Source organism: Chiloscyllium punctatum, chromosome 2 (assembly GCF_047496795.1).
Source record: "Chiloscyllium punctatum isolate Juve2018m chromosome 2, sChiPun1.3, whole genome shotgun sequence".
Taxonomy (NCBI): Eukaryota; Metazoa; Chordata; class Chondrichthyes; order Orectolobiformes; family Hemiscylliidae; genus Chiloscyllium; species Chiloscyllium punctatum.
This window is the reverse complement of record NC_092740.1, coordinates 46,272,779-46,288,161: the sequence shown is the minus strand read 5'-3', so window position 1 is coordinate 46,288,161 and position 15,383 is coordinate 46,272,779. Positions and strand designations below refer to the sequence as shown.

Genomic DNA, 15,383 nt, shown 5'->3' with positions numbered 1-15,383 from the left:
AAAACATTCAATGTTTGACCTCAACTACTTTCTGTGGCAGAGAATTCCACAGGTTTACTGCCATCAGAGTGCAGACATTTCTCCTCACCTCAGTCTTAAATGGTCTATCCCAGATTCTTAGACTGTGATCCCCAAGTTCTGGTTCCCCAGTCATAGGGGACATCCTTTCTGTGTTTAGCCTGCCTGGTCTGGTTAGACCTTCATAGGTTTCTCTGAGATCTCTCCTTCATTCTTCTAAACTCAAGTAGATATGGCCCCAATTGATCCAATCTCTCTTCATATAACCAATCCTGGCAGATTGGAATCCGACTACTCCTTCAAAGAATTCCAATTAATTCCAACTCCGTTAAACACAATTCCCCTTTCACAGAACCATGCTAACTCTTCCCTTGAGTTACTTCAAGTTTTTTTTCCAAGTGTTGATTTATAACTTTCTTGACTATCAATTCCAACACCTTCCCTGTGACAGATGTCAAGCTAAGTGGCCTGTAGGTTCCTGTTTCCTGCTTCCTTCCTTTCTTTAGTACAGGGGTTATATTTGCTACTTTCCAGACCAATAGAACTTTTCCAAGGTCTAATGAATTTTGGAAATATAGCTCCCAATGTTTTGAACAATTTGTTAGCCACCTCTTTGAAAGCCCTAAGGTGAGGATCCCCGAAGACTTTTTGACCCGCAGCTCTATTAGTTTGCTCAGGAACACTTTCCGAGTGATTGTAATTACACCAAGTTCTTCTGATCCTTTACCCTTCAATATTATAGTTATTACTGGTATATGTTTGTTGTTTATAGTGAAGACCGAAGCAAAATGTTTATTCATCCCATCCACAATTTCTTTAATATCTACTACTAACACCCATTCTCACTCTCTCTCGAGGGCCAACACTTACTTACTCTTTTCCTTTTAAGATATCTCTAGTTACTCTTGCTTCTGTTTTTACATCTCTAGCTTCCTCTCTAGCAGATTTAAACAGAATATTCAGTCTAGCTTCTTGGGATGGAAATACTGACAAAAGCCCAATTGATACTTTTTCAGAATTTGGACTGAAAAAGATGTGGAAAAGCCCAAATGGAACTATCCGAAATATCTTAGGTGGCACAGTTTTTCGAGATCCAATTATTTGCAAAAACATCCCACGACTTGTCCCCGGTTGGGTGAAGCCAATCACAATAGGCCGGCATGCATATGGAGATCAGGTAAGGCTGTTGTTACACAAGATTTATAGCCCTATTACAAAGAACTTGCTTTATTGTTGAAGAAAACTTTCAATGTTCACTTTGTAAGAATAATTCAATGCATTCAGTTTATAAACAATGAACCATTGTAAGACCATTCGCACTCTGAGCTGTTCCACTATTGAATAAGATCATGGCTCTGATCTGATTTTAATCTCAACTCTATATTCCTGCATTATCCCAATCATCTTTCATTCCCCTGGTAGATCAAAATCTATCTACCTTTGCAGTAAACATATTAAAATTTTCTGCTTCACTGCCTTTTCAGGCAGGAAATTTCAATGACTCTCAACCCTCTGAGACGGTTTGCGTTTCCTTGGTTTACACTGCACAGCAGTTCCATAAGCAAGGGAGTAAAATTATATCAGTGCAGTACTGACACAGTGTTGTATTGTCGGCATTGTTTTCTTTTGGTTAAGATATTAGACAAAAGTCCTGCTGCCTTCTCGGGTAGTGCAGAGAAATCCTCCAGTGTCCTGGTCAATAAGGATCCCTCAACTTACTGTTAATTCATCCCATTTGTGGGACCTCACCGTTTACAATGCAAATCTGGAAATGGAAAGGTGTTGAAACTAAAAGAGAGCTTGAGGCTGTTGAATTGCCTAAAATCCGAACTGTTTCCCTCATGACCTTTAGGGAAAGAAAAATACCAAAATGAAACATTCAGCCACTAGAAATCTGAAATTAAAACAAAGTGCTGGAAATATCTATCAGGAACATCAGTGGAGAGACAAAGAATTCACATTTCTGGTCACTCATTTTTGTGATGAGGGCCTAACCATGATCCCAGCTGGACTGTGTCCCAGTAAACATTCCTTCTAGCTTGCTATCTGCCTGACTCCATTAGGCCTCTCTGATGCAATTTAGGCAACGAAGCCTCCTAACAGAGACAGGATGGCAGAGTTCAGAACTTTCTGAACTCCAGATACCTGTCTTCTTCAGGAACGTCTAATGCAGCTCAATGAAGGCAGTAATGGTGGATAGGGAGGTTTGGTGCACGATGAAACATAAGCAGCAAATGTTCAGTGATTTAGGATGGAAGGCTGCTTTTGGGGCATTGAAGGAATTGTGTGCGAAGGTAAAAAAGCTGTGAATGGTTTGAGGAGCAGGTGGTTTCAGCTCAGAGGTACAGGTGAGCAGATAAGACGCTGATATTAGGTATGGAGGGACTGTCTTTTGAAGCGAGGCTGAGTAGATTGGGCCTGTGCCCATGAAATTTAGAGCAGTTATTCTCAATGGGGGCATATGGCCCCCTTAGGGACTCTGGCACATTTGAAGGGGGCCACAGACTGAAAACTGTAAAATTATTTTCTGTCTATCTGTTTGTGTTGTATCCCTGTTTGAAAAGGGTCCCTAGTACCATTGAAGAGCACCTAAGGGGGCCGTGGCCACAAAATGGTTGAGAATCACTGACTTAGAGGAATGAGAAGTGACCTTATTGAAACATACAAGATTCTTAGAGGACTCGACAAAGTAGATGCGGAAAAGTTATTTCCCCATGTAGAGGGGTCTAGGACCACAGGCATTATTTCAGAGTAAGGGGTTGTTTAAGACAGAGATGAAGAGGAATTTCTTCTGTCAGAAGATATAGAACCTGTAGAGTTCTTTATCAAGGAGAACTGTTGAGGTTGGGTCATTAAGTATATTCAAGGGCGAGATGGACAGAGTTTTAATCAAGGAATCGGGGTTATGGGAAAAAGGCAGGAAAGTGGAGTTGAGTATTATCAGGTCATCCATGATCTCACTGAATAACACGGCAGACTGGACGGGCTGAATGGCCTACTTCTGCTCCTATGTATTAGGGTCTAAAGGTATGGCAATAGCAGCCTTTGTGATGAAAAGCATATGTAATTAGAAGTGTTTATCCAAAACTTTGGCTTCTGAAAAGAGGTGAGCAGAAGCTGAAAGCTGACTTCCACTTTTCACTATAAACAGAAAATAAAATGATGTTTGATGATGAGATAATATTGAAATTTCTATTATTGTTTAATTTAACACCTTGTGTGCTCCATGATTTTGATAAAGGGATCTTTTTGTCTATAAGCATTTTACAGCAAAAATGAATCTGCTTCCTCATTTTAAAGAAACATATTACATAAGATGGTATATTGCCTCTGTATTTCCAAATTACAATGGGATTTTCTCTTCAGTAACATAAGAAACTGCAGACAATTGTAGAGGACGTCACCACTGAGAGACAACAAATAAATAACTGATGAAATTAAGGATTTGTAAGTGCTATTATAGAGTAGAAAAACTAAACTTAATATGGTTTAGAGACAACAGGCAGAGCAGACCTGGCACTCAAATGTAGGACATGAAGTTGAAGTATCTTTTTATACTTTGTTTTTATTTAAAATGTGAATGTCTAAGTTTTACCAACTACTTGCATTCTAGTATCGAGCCATAGATTTTGTCATGGACCAGCCGGGTAACTTTAAACTTGTCTTCGTGCCCAGTGATGGGAGCAAATCCCTGGAATGGAATGTGTTTGATTTCCCTGGTGGAGGGGTAGGAATGGGAATGTTCAATACAGATGAGGTAAGTTGCTCATAGTTTTCTGAATTTAGCTCTGCTTCAGTTTATCTATCTTTCCTGGACACCGACAGTAACTTTTTTTTGGGTATTTATTAATGTTACTAAACATTTGAAACTTTACATTGTAGTTTATTTCCACACATTCAAAATATTTTCCGTTAACTTGTCTGGTCTAACATGTTTTTTCTTGTAATCCACAAAATGAGGATATTCTCTCATTCTTCACAATGTTACAAATAGGAATGGCATATTTTACACCTGTTTTCAATGTTAAACATTGAAGGAGCTGTTTTAAAATGTCGCCTTGCTTTCAGGTCTGTTGTTAACACAATAATCAACAATCGATGGATGAACAGCTGTTGAAATGTGTATAGTTTTAATATTACAGGCATGCAGTTTGCAGCTAATTGGATTAATGGGTTATCTTATATATGACACGGATTTGGGTTTGTTTCCAGGGCAGTCAGTGGAAATTGTTCTTTTTTCTCCCATAATGATCAAAACAGCTTCCATGTGGAATGGAATCTGGAGAGTCTTTTGACTCTGTAGTGTTTAAGTATTCTATTGTGGACAGGTGGGGGCTACACCATGTGGGAAACCCATCAATTAAAGCCTGGCAGGCTCACTTGTGCTTTGGTGAGGGATGGTCCCTCCTAATTTGGCTGACCAGCCCATTAGTGGGAATACTTCACAGACAAAAAGCTCTCCTTTAAATCAAACCCAACCCGATCCCCGCCAAAGCCTTCAAGATAGGAGGGGTTATCCACATCACCTGACATCACTCCAGCCCCAGTGTTGAACTTGCCAATACTGGAGAGCTTCTGGTCTCTGATTGACTGGAAGTCCCTGAACGCATTAAGGATCCAGATCGCCAGCAGCTAGGTGATCCATTGGCACTAATTCAGGTTGTGATGAGGATCCAGAATGATCACTGGTTCTCCAGCCCAGCACTGTGATCATTCAATTCAACCCCAAGTATCAGTTTGGAAACCATGGGAATTCATCATTGAGCCAGTAGCTTTTGAACCTTTTTCAGAAAAGTTTAGCAATCCAATCCTGTTGTTGGTCTTTGACTTGTTCTTTTTTTAATACATAGTCTATTACAGGATTTGCACACAGCTGCTTCCAGTATGCCCTAAGTAAGAAATGGCCCCTTTATATGAGCACCAAAAACACGATAATGAAGGCTTATGATGGACGGTTTAAGGACATATTCCAGGATATTTTTGAGCTGTAAGTTTGTTTCTTTTATTTAAAGTAATAAATCTTGAACTAAAGTCTAGCTAATTAAATGCAAGTTATCATATTCAGTTTAGATTAACTTTGAAAAAGGACAAGGAATTCAGGGTAAAAGTAATTAACTGAGGTAGGGCTAATTTCATTGGTGAGGGGAAAGGATCTGGGCCGGAAAAAGTAGAATCAAGATTAGCAAACGACACTGTTACTAGACAATGAACGGCTTCTAAAATGGAGGTAGTTCAGGTACAATTGAAGTTCCTTCCCATGAGGGGTAAAAGTGTGATGTGAGCTCCTCGGAGGATGAAGTAGAAAAAGGCTATTTATGACCAATGTGACTTTGATAATGCAAGTGATAACCTGGTTTCAGTACAAAATAAAAGGTGAAAAGAGAAGCAGAGGGAGAGTATGAGAAGAGACCGGCAGTTAGGATAAAAGGGAAGCTTAAGAGAATCCAAAAGTCTTCTGTCAACTTGTAAGAAGGCAGTATGAAAAGAGAGTGAAGCTTATTAGTTACCAAATAAGGGATTTGTGCATAGACAGAGGGTATGCCTGAGGCCCGAAATGACTACTTTGCACCTGCCATTTCAAAATAGATCTTACCAAAGAAAGAGGAGCTAGTTGAGACATTGAATGGACTAAAAATTGATCCAGAGGATGTTTTGAAAAGGCTGAACAGGATAAGATTAAATCATCAGGGCTAGATGAGATACTGAGGGAAGTAAGGATGAAAATTGTGGAAGCACTTTCAATAAATTCCCAGCCTTCCTCCAATAAAGGGTTGGTGTCAGAGAACTGAAGAATTGCAAAGGTTATACCCCCACTTTCAAGCAACAATAAGGATATGTTGATAAACTAATTGGTTTGACCTCAGTCATAGTAAAGGTTTTAGAAATATGGAGGAACCTCAATTATCCGGCATTCGATTATCTGAATTTAAGATTATCCAGACAAGATCGCAAGGTCTCGATGCTTGGCCAATTTGTGTTATCCGGCATTCAATTATGTGAACATTCGATTATCCGAACAAAATACTCCCTGCCTGTGTCGTTCTGATAATCAAAGTTCCTCTGTAATGATTTGGGACAAAACTAACAATCAATTGAACAAATATGAATCAATTAAGGAAATCCAGCATTGATTTGTTAAAAACAATGTTTAACCCAAACTCTGGGTCAGATACGTGGATGACACCTTTGTAATAATTAAAAACACAGAAATAGAGAACACACACCAGATCATCAACGCCACACTCACAGGAATCCGATTCACTAGAGGACATGCCGCAACCCAAAGGACTAGCCACACTACCATACATCAAGAGCATTTCTGAACTGACAGCCAGACTACTGCAACCACTAGGACTCATAACAGCACACAAACCAACAGCCACGCTCAGACAACAACGCACCAGAACAAAGGACCCGATACCCAACATGAGCAAAACTAATGTAGTGTACAAAATCCCATGCAAGGACTGCACAAAACACTACATAGGACAAACAGGAAGACAGTTAACGATCCGTATACATGAACACCAACTAGCCACGAAACGACACGACCAGCTATCCTTAGTAGCCACACACATAGACGACAAGCAACATGAATTCGACTGGGACAACACTACCATTATAGGGCAAGCCAAACAGAGAACAGCCAGGGAATTCCTAGAGGCATGGCACTCATCCACAGACTCTATCAACAAACACATCGACCTGGACCCAATATACCGGCCACTACAGTGGACAGCTCGAACTGACAACCGGAAGCGGCAGAGACAGGCCACTATAAATGCCGGAGGAAACAGCACAGAAGCGCTTCACAGGAGGCTCCCAAGCACTGAGGATGTCACCTAGACAGGGGATGAAACGTTTTCAAGACAAATTCCCAGCTCGGCGAACAGAACCACAACAACAAGTCGAATAAATGCAAATGCAGGATAATATTCTAAAAGAAAAGCAAGCTGGGTATATATCTACACAAATTGCTGAAGGTGGAACAGCAGAATGAGAAAGTGGTTCACAAGGCATGCAAGATAATGGGCTTTATAAATTGGTGCATAGTGCAGGGAGGCACGGCTGATACAGCAACTCTTTATAAAACTCTGGTTTGGCCTCATCTGGACGTCCTACTTTAGGAAGGATATGAAAACATTCGAGCAGGAGCGGAAAAGATGGATAAGAATGGTTCCAAGGAGGACGTCAGTGATATGAATAGATTGGAGAAGGTGGGGCCATCATCCTTAGTGGAGGAAGGTTGAAAGAAGATTTGAATTGGGCAATCAAAGTCACAAGGGATCTGGACAGAGGAGACAGATATAAATTACTCATTGGTGGAAAGGTTAAAAACTAGAGGTCTCAATATAAAGTGAATGATTAAAGAACCAAATCAAACATGATATTATATAGGAGTTTGGGATAGGAATGTACTTCCTGAGAGGCAGATTCAGTCATATCTTTCAAAAGGGAATTGGATAATTATCAGAAAAGAAAGGAGGAATTGGGACAAGGTGAATTGTCCTTACAAAGAACAAGCTGGAACGCAACAACTGAATGGCTGCCTTCTCTATTATAATCATTCTGTGTTTCTATGATAGAAGGCAGATTGAATCTGACTTCCCCAATGGACATTATTGAACCAGCAGAATTTTGAGGAAAATCTAGCAGCTGAATGGTGACTTTTATTGATTAACAGATTTTTATTTTGAGTTTTTGTTTTGTTTAAAACTGAAGCTGAATTTACAGAATATTCAGGGATTTTTAGTCATAATGGGATGTGAGCAGTGCTGCCAAAGCCAGAATTGTTAATTGTCCAGCAAAGGTTATGGTGTCTCACCTTTTCAAGTCTATCTGCAGTGACTGGTTGTGCTGTTACGAAGTAAGGTCCCCTAGGTTTTTAATCCATCATCAGTGAAGGAACAGCAATTGCATTTTCAAGTCAGGATGTTGAGCCCCAGTTAGAGGATGCTCTGAGGGTGGCAAGGGTACAGACTGTACTCAGATTCGGGAAGTTTAGTGTCCACCATCAAGAGTGGTTCGGCTGCAGTACTACTGATCGAGCTGGTCTAGTTCTAAAGGGCAGAACTGCTAGACTGGGTCTGTGGCAGGTGGTGAGTGAACCAACAAGAGATAAAAACATCCTCATTCTCAGCAATTTGCCTGCTGCAGATGCATCTATCCATGACACTACTGATAAGAGAGACCACTGCACAGTTAGAGTGAAGGATAAGGCTCGTAAGAGCACGGAACAATGGAAGAGTAAAGATATTGATGCTCTGGTCAACAATTAGAAGGAGTTATATATTTAGGTATAGACAATTGGGATGAAGGGTCATTCTTATGAGGGAAATCAGGGAAGCAAAAAGGAGATAGCGGTGGCAGAGAAAGTTAAGAAGAATCCAGATAGATTCTACAAGTGCATCAAGAGCAAAAAAGCAACTGTGGAGAGAATAGGGCCCCTTAAAGATCAACAAATTCTTCAAGTGTGGAACCACAGGAGACAGGAGTGATGCTAATCAAATATTTTGTGTCAGTTTTTACTGTGGAGAAAAAAATGGAGGCTGCAACTCCGGGAAATAAATATTAATGTCCACAATTCTGAAGAGGAAGTGTGAGAGGTCTTAAAAACATTAAAGGTGGATAAATCTTTAGGACCTGATCAAATGTATCCCAGGATTCTGGGAAGTTAGGGAAGAGATTGCAGGGGCCCCTAGCAGAGATGTTTGTATCATCCACAGCACGGGTGAGGTGCCAGAGGACCGGAGGTTGGCTAATACAGTGCCTTTTATTTTAAAAAGGCTGTAAGGAGAAGCCTGGGACCAACAGGCCCATGAGTTTGATATCAGTGGTAGGTAAGTTGTTGGAGGGGATGCGAAGGGATGGGGTTTACGTGTACTTGGAGAGGCAAGGACAGTTTGAGGATAGTCAGCATGACTTTATGCATGGGTAACCATGTCTCAGGAACTTCACATTTTGAGGATGTAACCAAAAAGATTGAGGGCAGAGGGGTTACATGGGCTTTAGTAAAGCCTTTGCCAAGGGTCTGCCTGCTGGACTGATTAGTGAGGTTAGATTACATGGGATTCAGGGAGAGCTTATCAATTGGATACAAGATATACTTCAGAGGGTGGTGGTAGAAGATTGTTTTTTGCATTGGAGTTCTGCGAACAGCAGTGTTCTGTGGGGATTAGTGCTGGGTCCACTTTTGTTGGTAATTTATGTAAATGATTTGGAAGAGCATTCAAGAGCCATGATTAGTAAGTTTGCGGATGACACTAAAGTTGGTGGTATAGTGGACAGTGAAGGTTATCTAAGATTACAAAGGGATCTTGATCAATTGGGACAGTGGGTTGAGGAGTGGCAAATAGAGTTTAATTTGGATAAGTGTGAGGTATTGCATTTTGGTAAAACAAATAAGGGCAGGACTTTTACAATTAATGATAGGGCTATGTGTCATGTTGTCAAACAGAGAGACCAAGGTGTTCAGGTACATAATTCTTTAAAAGTTGCATCACAGGTAGACCAGGTGGTTAAAAGGATATTTAGCTTCATTTCTTCAGACCATTGAGTATAGGAGTTGGGATGGTTGTACAAGAAGTTGGTGAGACCTCTTCTGGAGTACTGTGTACAGTTCTGGTCACCTTGCTATAGGAAGGATTTTATTAAATTGGAAAGGGTTCAGAAAAGATTTACCAGGATGTTGCTGAGAATGTAGGATTTGAGTTATAATGATAGGCTGGGACCTCTAGGAGGTGGAGGGGTGACCTTATAAAATCATGAGGAGCATTGATAAGATGAAAAGCAAAGATCTTTCCATAAAGTGGGGGAGTTCAAAACTAGGGGACATATTTTTAAGGTGAGAAGAGATAGATTTAAAAGGAGCAATATTTTTCATACATTAGCTTGTATGTGGAATGAACTGCCAGAGGGAGTGGTAGATGCTGGTACAGTTACAACATTTAAAAGACATGTAGATAGATGCATGAATAGGAAACATTTAGAGGGATGTGGGCCAAACGTCAGCAAGTGGGACTAGACTACTTTGGGAAACTTGGTGGGCATGGACAAGTTGGACCAAAGGTCTGTTTTCCTGCTATATGACCTTTTGAGTGTGCTGTTCAATTTGTTGTGTATGGTACATTATGCTGCCACTGTGCGCCAATGGTGGAGAGGGTTAACATTTACGGTGTGGTGTCAGTCAAGTGGGCTGATTTGTCCTAGTTGGAGCTGAACTCTCACATGCCATTATTCCATTATATTCCTGATGTATGCGTTGTAGATAGTGGATAGGCTTTGGGGAGCCAGGAGATGGGTTATTCACTGCACAGTTTGCAGACTCTGAAATGCGCTTGTTGCCATTGTATTTATATAGCTAGTCCAGTTAAGCCTCTGGCCAATTGTAACCTACAGATGGTGATGGTGGGTGACTGAGTGATGGTAATGTTGTTGAATGTAAAGGGAAGCATTTAGAGCCTCTTGTATTGGGATGGTCACTAGTTAGCACAAGCCTAATGTTGGCCAAGTTTCGCTGCATATGTGCTGCTTCAGTGTCTGAGGAGTGGTGAATGATGCTGAACATCATGTAATCATCAGTAAATATCCACATTTCTGATATTGTTAGAACTTAAGTACATATAATGGAGGGAAAGTTATTGGTGAAGCAGTGGAAGATGCTTTGGCCTAGGACACCATCCTGAGGAACTGCAGCTGTGTCTTGTAGATGATTGACCTCCACCTCCAACAATTGCAACCATCCTCTATTGAGCTCAATATGGCTTAGTCATGAAGTTTTCTTCCCAATTCACATTGCTTTCAATTTACTATGGATCCTTGAAGTTCAAATTCTGCCTTGATGTCAAAGCAGTTACTCACATCTTATTTCTTGAGTTCAGCTCTTTGTCCTTGTTTTGACCAAGTCTGTAATGAGCTCAGGAACCACGTGACCCTGGTGGTGTCAGTGAGCAGTTTATTGCTTGTGTCATTTGATGGCATTGTAAATCAACATCTTCCATCACTTAGCTGATGATGAGGAATAGACTGACAGTATTGGATTTGTCCTGCCTTTTGTTGACAATAAGGACATCAACCTGATTTGTATCAATCATTTGTACAATGGATGAATGTTCTTCCATGAATGGACACCAAACACAGGATTTTATGAGATCCAAGCGAGACAAAGTGTAATTCTGGGTAAGGAGCACACAAGTGCCTTGGCCAATTTTTCACATAGTTGGTTAGATGTCAGAGTTGTAGCTATATTGGAACGACTTGGTTAGGGGCAGAGCTAGTTCTTGAGCACAGATCTATCATACTGCCAGGAAACTGTCAGGCAAGTAGCCTTTACAGTACAGATTGTACCTATCTAATCTGGCATTTTCGATCTGGAAACCTCTCTGGTCTGACACTTGCAGTGGCTCTGTTTTTCTCTGTAGTGGTTCTACATTAATATTTATTCACTTTACTTTTTGTTACACTTTACCTCGCTTGGATCTCATAAAATCCTTAGTTTGGTTTCCAATCATAGAAGAACATTCATCCAATGGACAAATGAAGTCAGGTTGATGTCCTTATTGTCAAACGTTTGTGCATTGGATATACTTAATCTCCAGTGGTCTGGCAAATTCTCTGATCCGGCAAAGACCCGGTGCTGTGTCTGCCAGGTTAGGGAGGTACAGCCTGTATTTGCATCAATCGTCCAGTAATAAGAGCTCTAAGACTACCACAGGCTTGTCCTATCCCTTACCTTGGCAAAAGACGGCACCAAAGTCAAAGGCTGGAAGCCCATACAAGTTTTTTTTTATCTGCTTTTCAATTATGTTAATTTTCTTCCTCTTCTGGATATTTTACAGCTAGTATAGTAGCTGCATGAAATATTATTTTGCATTGTATGATTAGACTGTGGTCAAGTCTCCAATTAATTTAAGTAATCCCTGTTGTCTGTGCTTTCATAAGCCAACAGAAATTACTTTGAAATTCTTCCTTCAGTGCTGTTCCTTAACTTTATACAGTGTGCTGCTCCTCTGTGGGAGTACCTTCTAGATATATCTCAGGTGTTCAGACAGTGCTGAATTGCTCAAGGTTCATTAATTGCTATTTGGTAATCAACTTTGCACATCCTTTATTCTGTTTAATTTCTCTATGAATACTTTGGCACTCTTTTAGTTTTCACTCTCTTCTTCTTTCTTCTTTCTCTCTTTTTTCTTTCTTAGCGAATCTTGATCTCCTCTCACCACTTCTTCCTTTACCAGCGTCTGTCCAAGAGACCCAGTCACTACCAGGATTCATCATTGCCAAGGTTCTAGACTCCAGATTCCTAACTGATAGTTAACTCAGCTGACTGTGGGAAAACAGCACGCTCATAGAGAAAGGAAATAACTTGGAGGATTTGAGCATGATGATTCACAAATGAAATTTGATGGTGATGATCAGAAGGTATATACCTTATTTAAATTTATAAATATGTTTGCAGAATAAAGGAGGCACTAAACTAATTGCCACATTGACCAGGGTGAATATGGACATAAAAAGAGAACTTTCTGGAAATGTTTACCGGCCCTGCTGGGAGGGAAAGAGGCAGTAAGTTGGGTCTCAATCTGAGAGAGAGCCTTAATTCTGAGTAGGGAGCACACAAGTGCCTTGGCCATTCATGTTGTCGCTTCTCGGAGGTGTCTGTTAAGAAGCTGTCTCTGTGAGCCCTGCTCACTTTAATAACAAGAGATAGACAGAAGCAGAAGACTCAAATAAAGGGACTGGAGTGATGTGCAGCCAGCAATGCTATCAGGACACACAGTACTGCTACACAAGGACCACAAGGGTCCTCAACATGGCATTCCCTGACAATCTTCAATTTCAGGAAGAGGTCCAAGATCTCCAGGAAGATCCCACTGGCACCTCAAGGGGGTGGCATGGTGGTTTAGTGGTTAGCAGGGGACACATGGTGACTCAGTGGTTAGCACTGCTGCCTCACCACACCAGAGAAATGCGTTTAATTCCAGCTTTGGGTAACTGTCTGTGTGAAGTTTGTTAGTTCTCCCTGTGTCTGTGTGGGTTTCCTTCACGTGTTCCAGTTTCCTCCCACAGTCCAAAGACGTACAGCTTAGGTAGATTGGCCATGCTAAATGTATAGGCCAGGTGTGTTGGCCATAGGAAATGGGGTGAGGGGGCTGGGGCTGGGGCTGGGGCTGGGTGGGATGCTCAAGTCTACAGGATCGGTGTAGACTTGATAGACTGAATAGCCTGTTCACACTGTCATGATTCAATGAATACTTTCTCCTAGTTGGAACATTCCTGGGCCTAATTTTGGGCAAATAGACTCTGCTGCATTGACTCTAACACCCACAAGATCACTAGGACCTTGTATTCCCACTACATCAAAGTTCCCTAAAGGCTAAACAGGTTAGATGAGCAAGGTTTATTGTGCTAGTTGCCACTTATTTGCATAGTCTAAAATATATCTATATTCCTTTTTGAAACGTATTCCCATGCCCTTCCCACCCCCCACCCCCAATATTTGCGTCATTGGTGGGTTTAGCTACCATGCATTCCAAGGTGTGGAAATTCACCTGGGGCTTTTAGTGGGCAGGTGGACAGGCATCACTCCTTCAGAGGTACTCCTTCATAGGTACTCCTTCACTGCCTGATAGAGGGGCCCAGTATTGGGCAGAGGGATGCTGTTGAGAGCCACCTCATTTTCCTTGCTGCTGACCCTCCCCAATACTCCAATTGCAGCACAATCCCTAGCCTTTGAATACCCAGCTGCCATCAGGAATGTCCATCCCCAATCCTGTACCTCAGGTGAGTGGCAGGCTTGACTCTGGGACAGACCTGCCACTGGTCTATCGAGTGCATGAGTGGCACCTAATTCAGTGGGCATCGCCGAAAAGAAGCAAGACAGGCCTCTCTCTGGCTTAACCCCTGTCACATTCATTAAACATCTCCCAGTGTTTCTCATTGTTGGGAAAAGCAAAATTAGAAGCCATCAATATAAGATTGTCTTCAAGGTAACAAACATGCAATTCAAAACTGCTCTCAGTTCTGGTCACCCTGCCAAAACAAAGAGTGTTGTGAAACTTGAAAGGGTTCAGAAAAGATTTACAAGGACGTTGCCAGGTTTGGAGAGTTTGAGCTACAGGGAGAGGCTGAATATGTTGGGGCAGATTTCCCTGGAGCGTCAGAGGCTGAGGGGTGACCTTATAAAGGTTTACAAATCGTGAGGGGTATCGAGAGGGTGAGTACTCAAGGTCTTTTCCCCAGAGTGGGGAAACCAAAACTAGAGAACATAGATTTAAGCTGAGAGGGGAGAGATTTAAAAGGGGACTAAAGGATAGCTTTTTTATGGAATGAGCTGCCAGATGAAATGGTGGAGGCTAGTACAATTACAGCATTTAAAAAGCATCAAGAAGGGTATATGAATAGGAAGGGGTTAGAAGGATATGGTCCAAGTGCTGGCAAATGGGACAAGACTAATTTAGGATATCTAGTTGGCATTGACAAGTTGGACTGAAGGGTCTGTTTCTGTGCTCTACAACTCTATGACTCTATAATGCTTCCACAAAGAGTGGTTGAGTGTGTTGAGAATAATTAAAGTACCATTGCCTGAAAAACTTAAAACAGGCCCAGTCAGCCAGCAGAGATGGGCTAACTTTGAAAAGCTACACATCCCATCCAGAACTCATGATGTTTCTGTTTTGTGTACTGCCTACATTTTGTGCTTTTCTTTAATTTTATCCTGTCCAATTGCCCTACTCCCTCCTCCTTTGTTGTGACATTAGCTGCATTTTTGTGCAAACAGATAAAAAGTACTAATTTAGTACCTTAGCCAATGCAAGATTTCCTTTTCAGTCCCTAATCGACCTCACCCTTCCTTTGACTATTATTTTGACTTTTACTCTTTAGATGTTTAGAAAAGACTTCAGTGTTCTTTTTAAGTTACCTTCTATTTGCCCTTGTATTTCCTTTTTCCGCTCCCTACACTTTGTGTTTTGCTTCACTTAAACAAATTAACTTCTTTGTTCTGAATTTTTGATCTTTTATTTTACATCTTTTTGCCCTCTCGGCTATTCTGTTGAAAAAATTGTGCTGCTTTTTAGGTGTCTGTAACACTGCTTAATTCCTCACTGCTAAGTCAGAACAGAAGTTGTACAAAAAGTGTGTGTGAAATCTTTCCCCAGTACAGAAGTAAATTAGATTACTCTTTACTTGCCATCCAAAAAGAAGCAATATCATTACCAGATCATGAGCCAGATTATAAACATTCCAAGGTCCCTATCATCTCACGTAAGTCTCTGTTCCGCCCTTTGCAGTTGAATCCTTAACTTTCTGACACACAGACTGCAATCAGTGAGAACAGGCAACTACACCTTTTCACCTCAACACTG

General features: G+C 41.1%; 1 protein-coding gene across 1 annotated transcript in view; it reads left to right on the top strand.

Annotated features, from left to right (window-relative positions):
- The window catches only part of LOC140483617 (isocitrate dehydrogenase [NADP], mitochondrial-like), an 89,385-nt gene that overhangs the window by 42,203 nt on the left and 31,799 nt on the right, over nucleotides 1–15,383 (top strand). Inside the window, exons 4-6 of the mRNA XM_072581897.1 lie at nucleotides 1,035–1,195; nucleotides 3,632–3,775; nucleotides 4,869–5,005. Of these exons, the coding sequence (XP_072437998.1) occupies nucleotides 1,035–1,195; nucleotides 3,632–3,775; nucleotides 4,869–5,005 (442 nt within the window). The remainder of the gene's footprint in view (nucleotides 1–1,034; nucleotides 1,196–3,631; nucleotides 3,776–4,868; nucleotides 5,006–15,383) is intronic.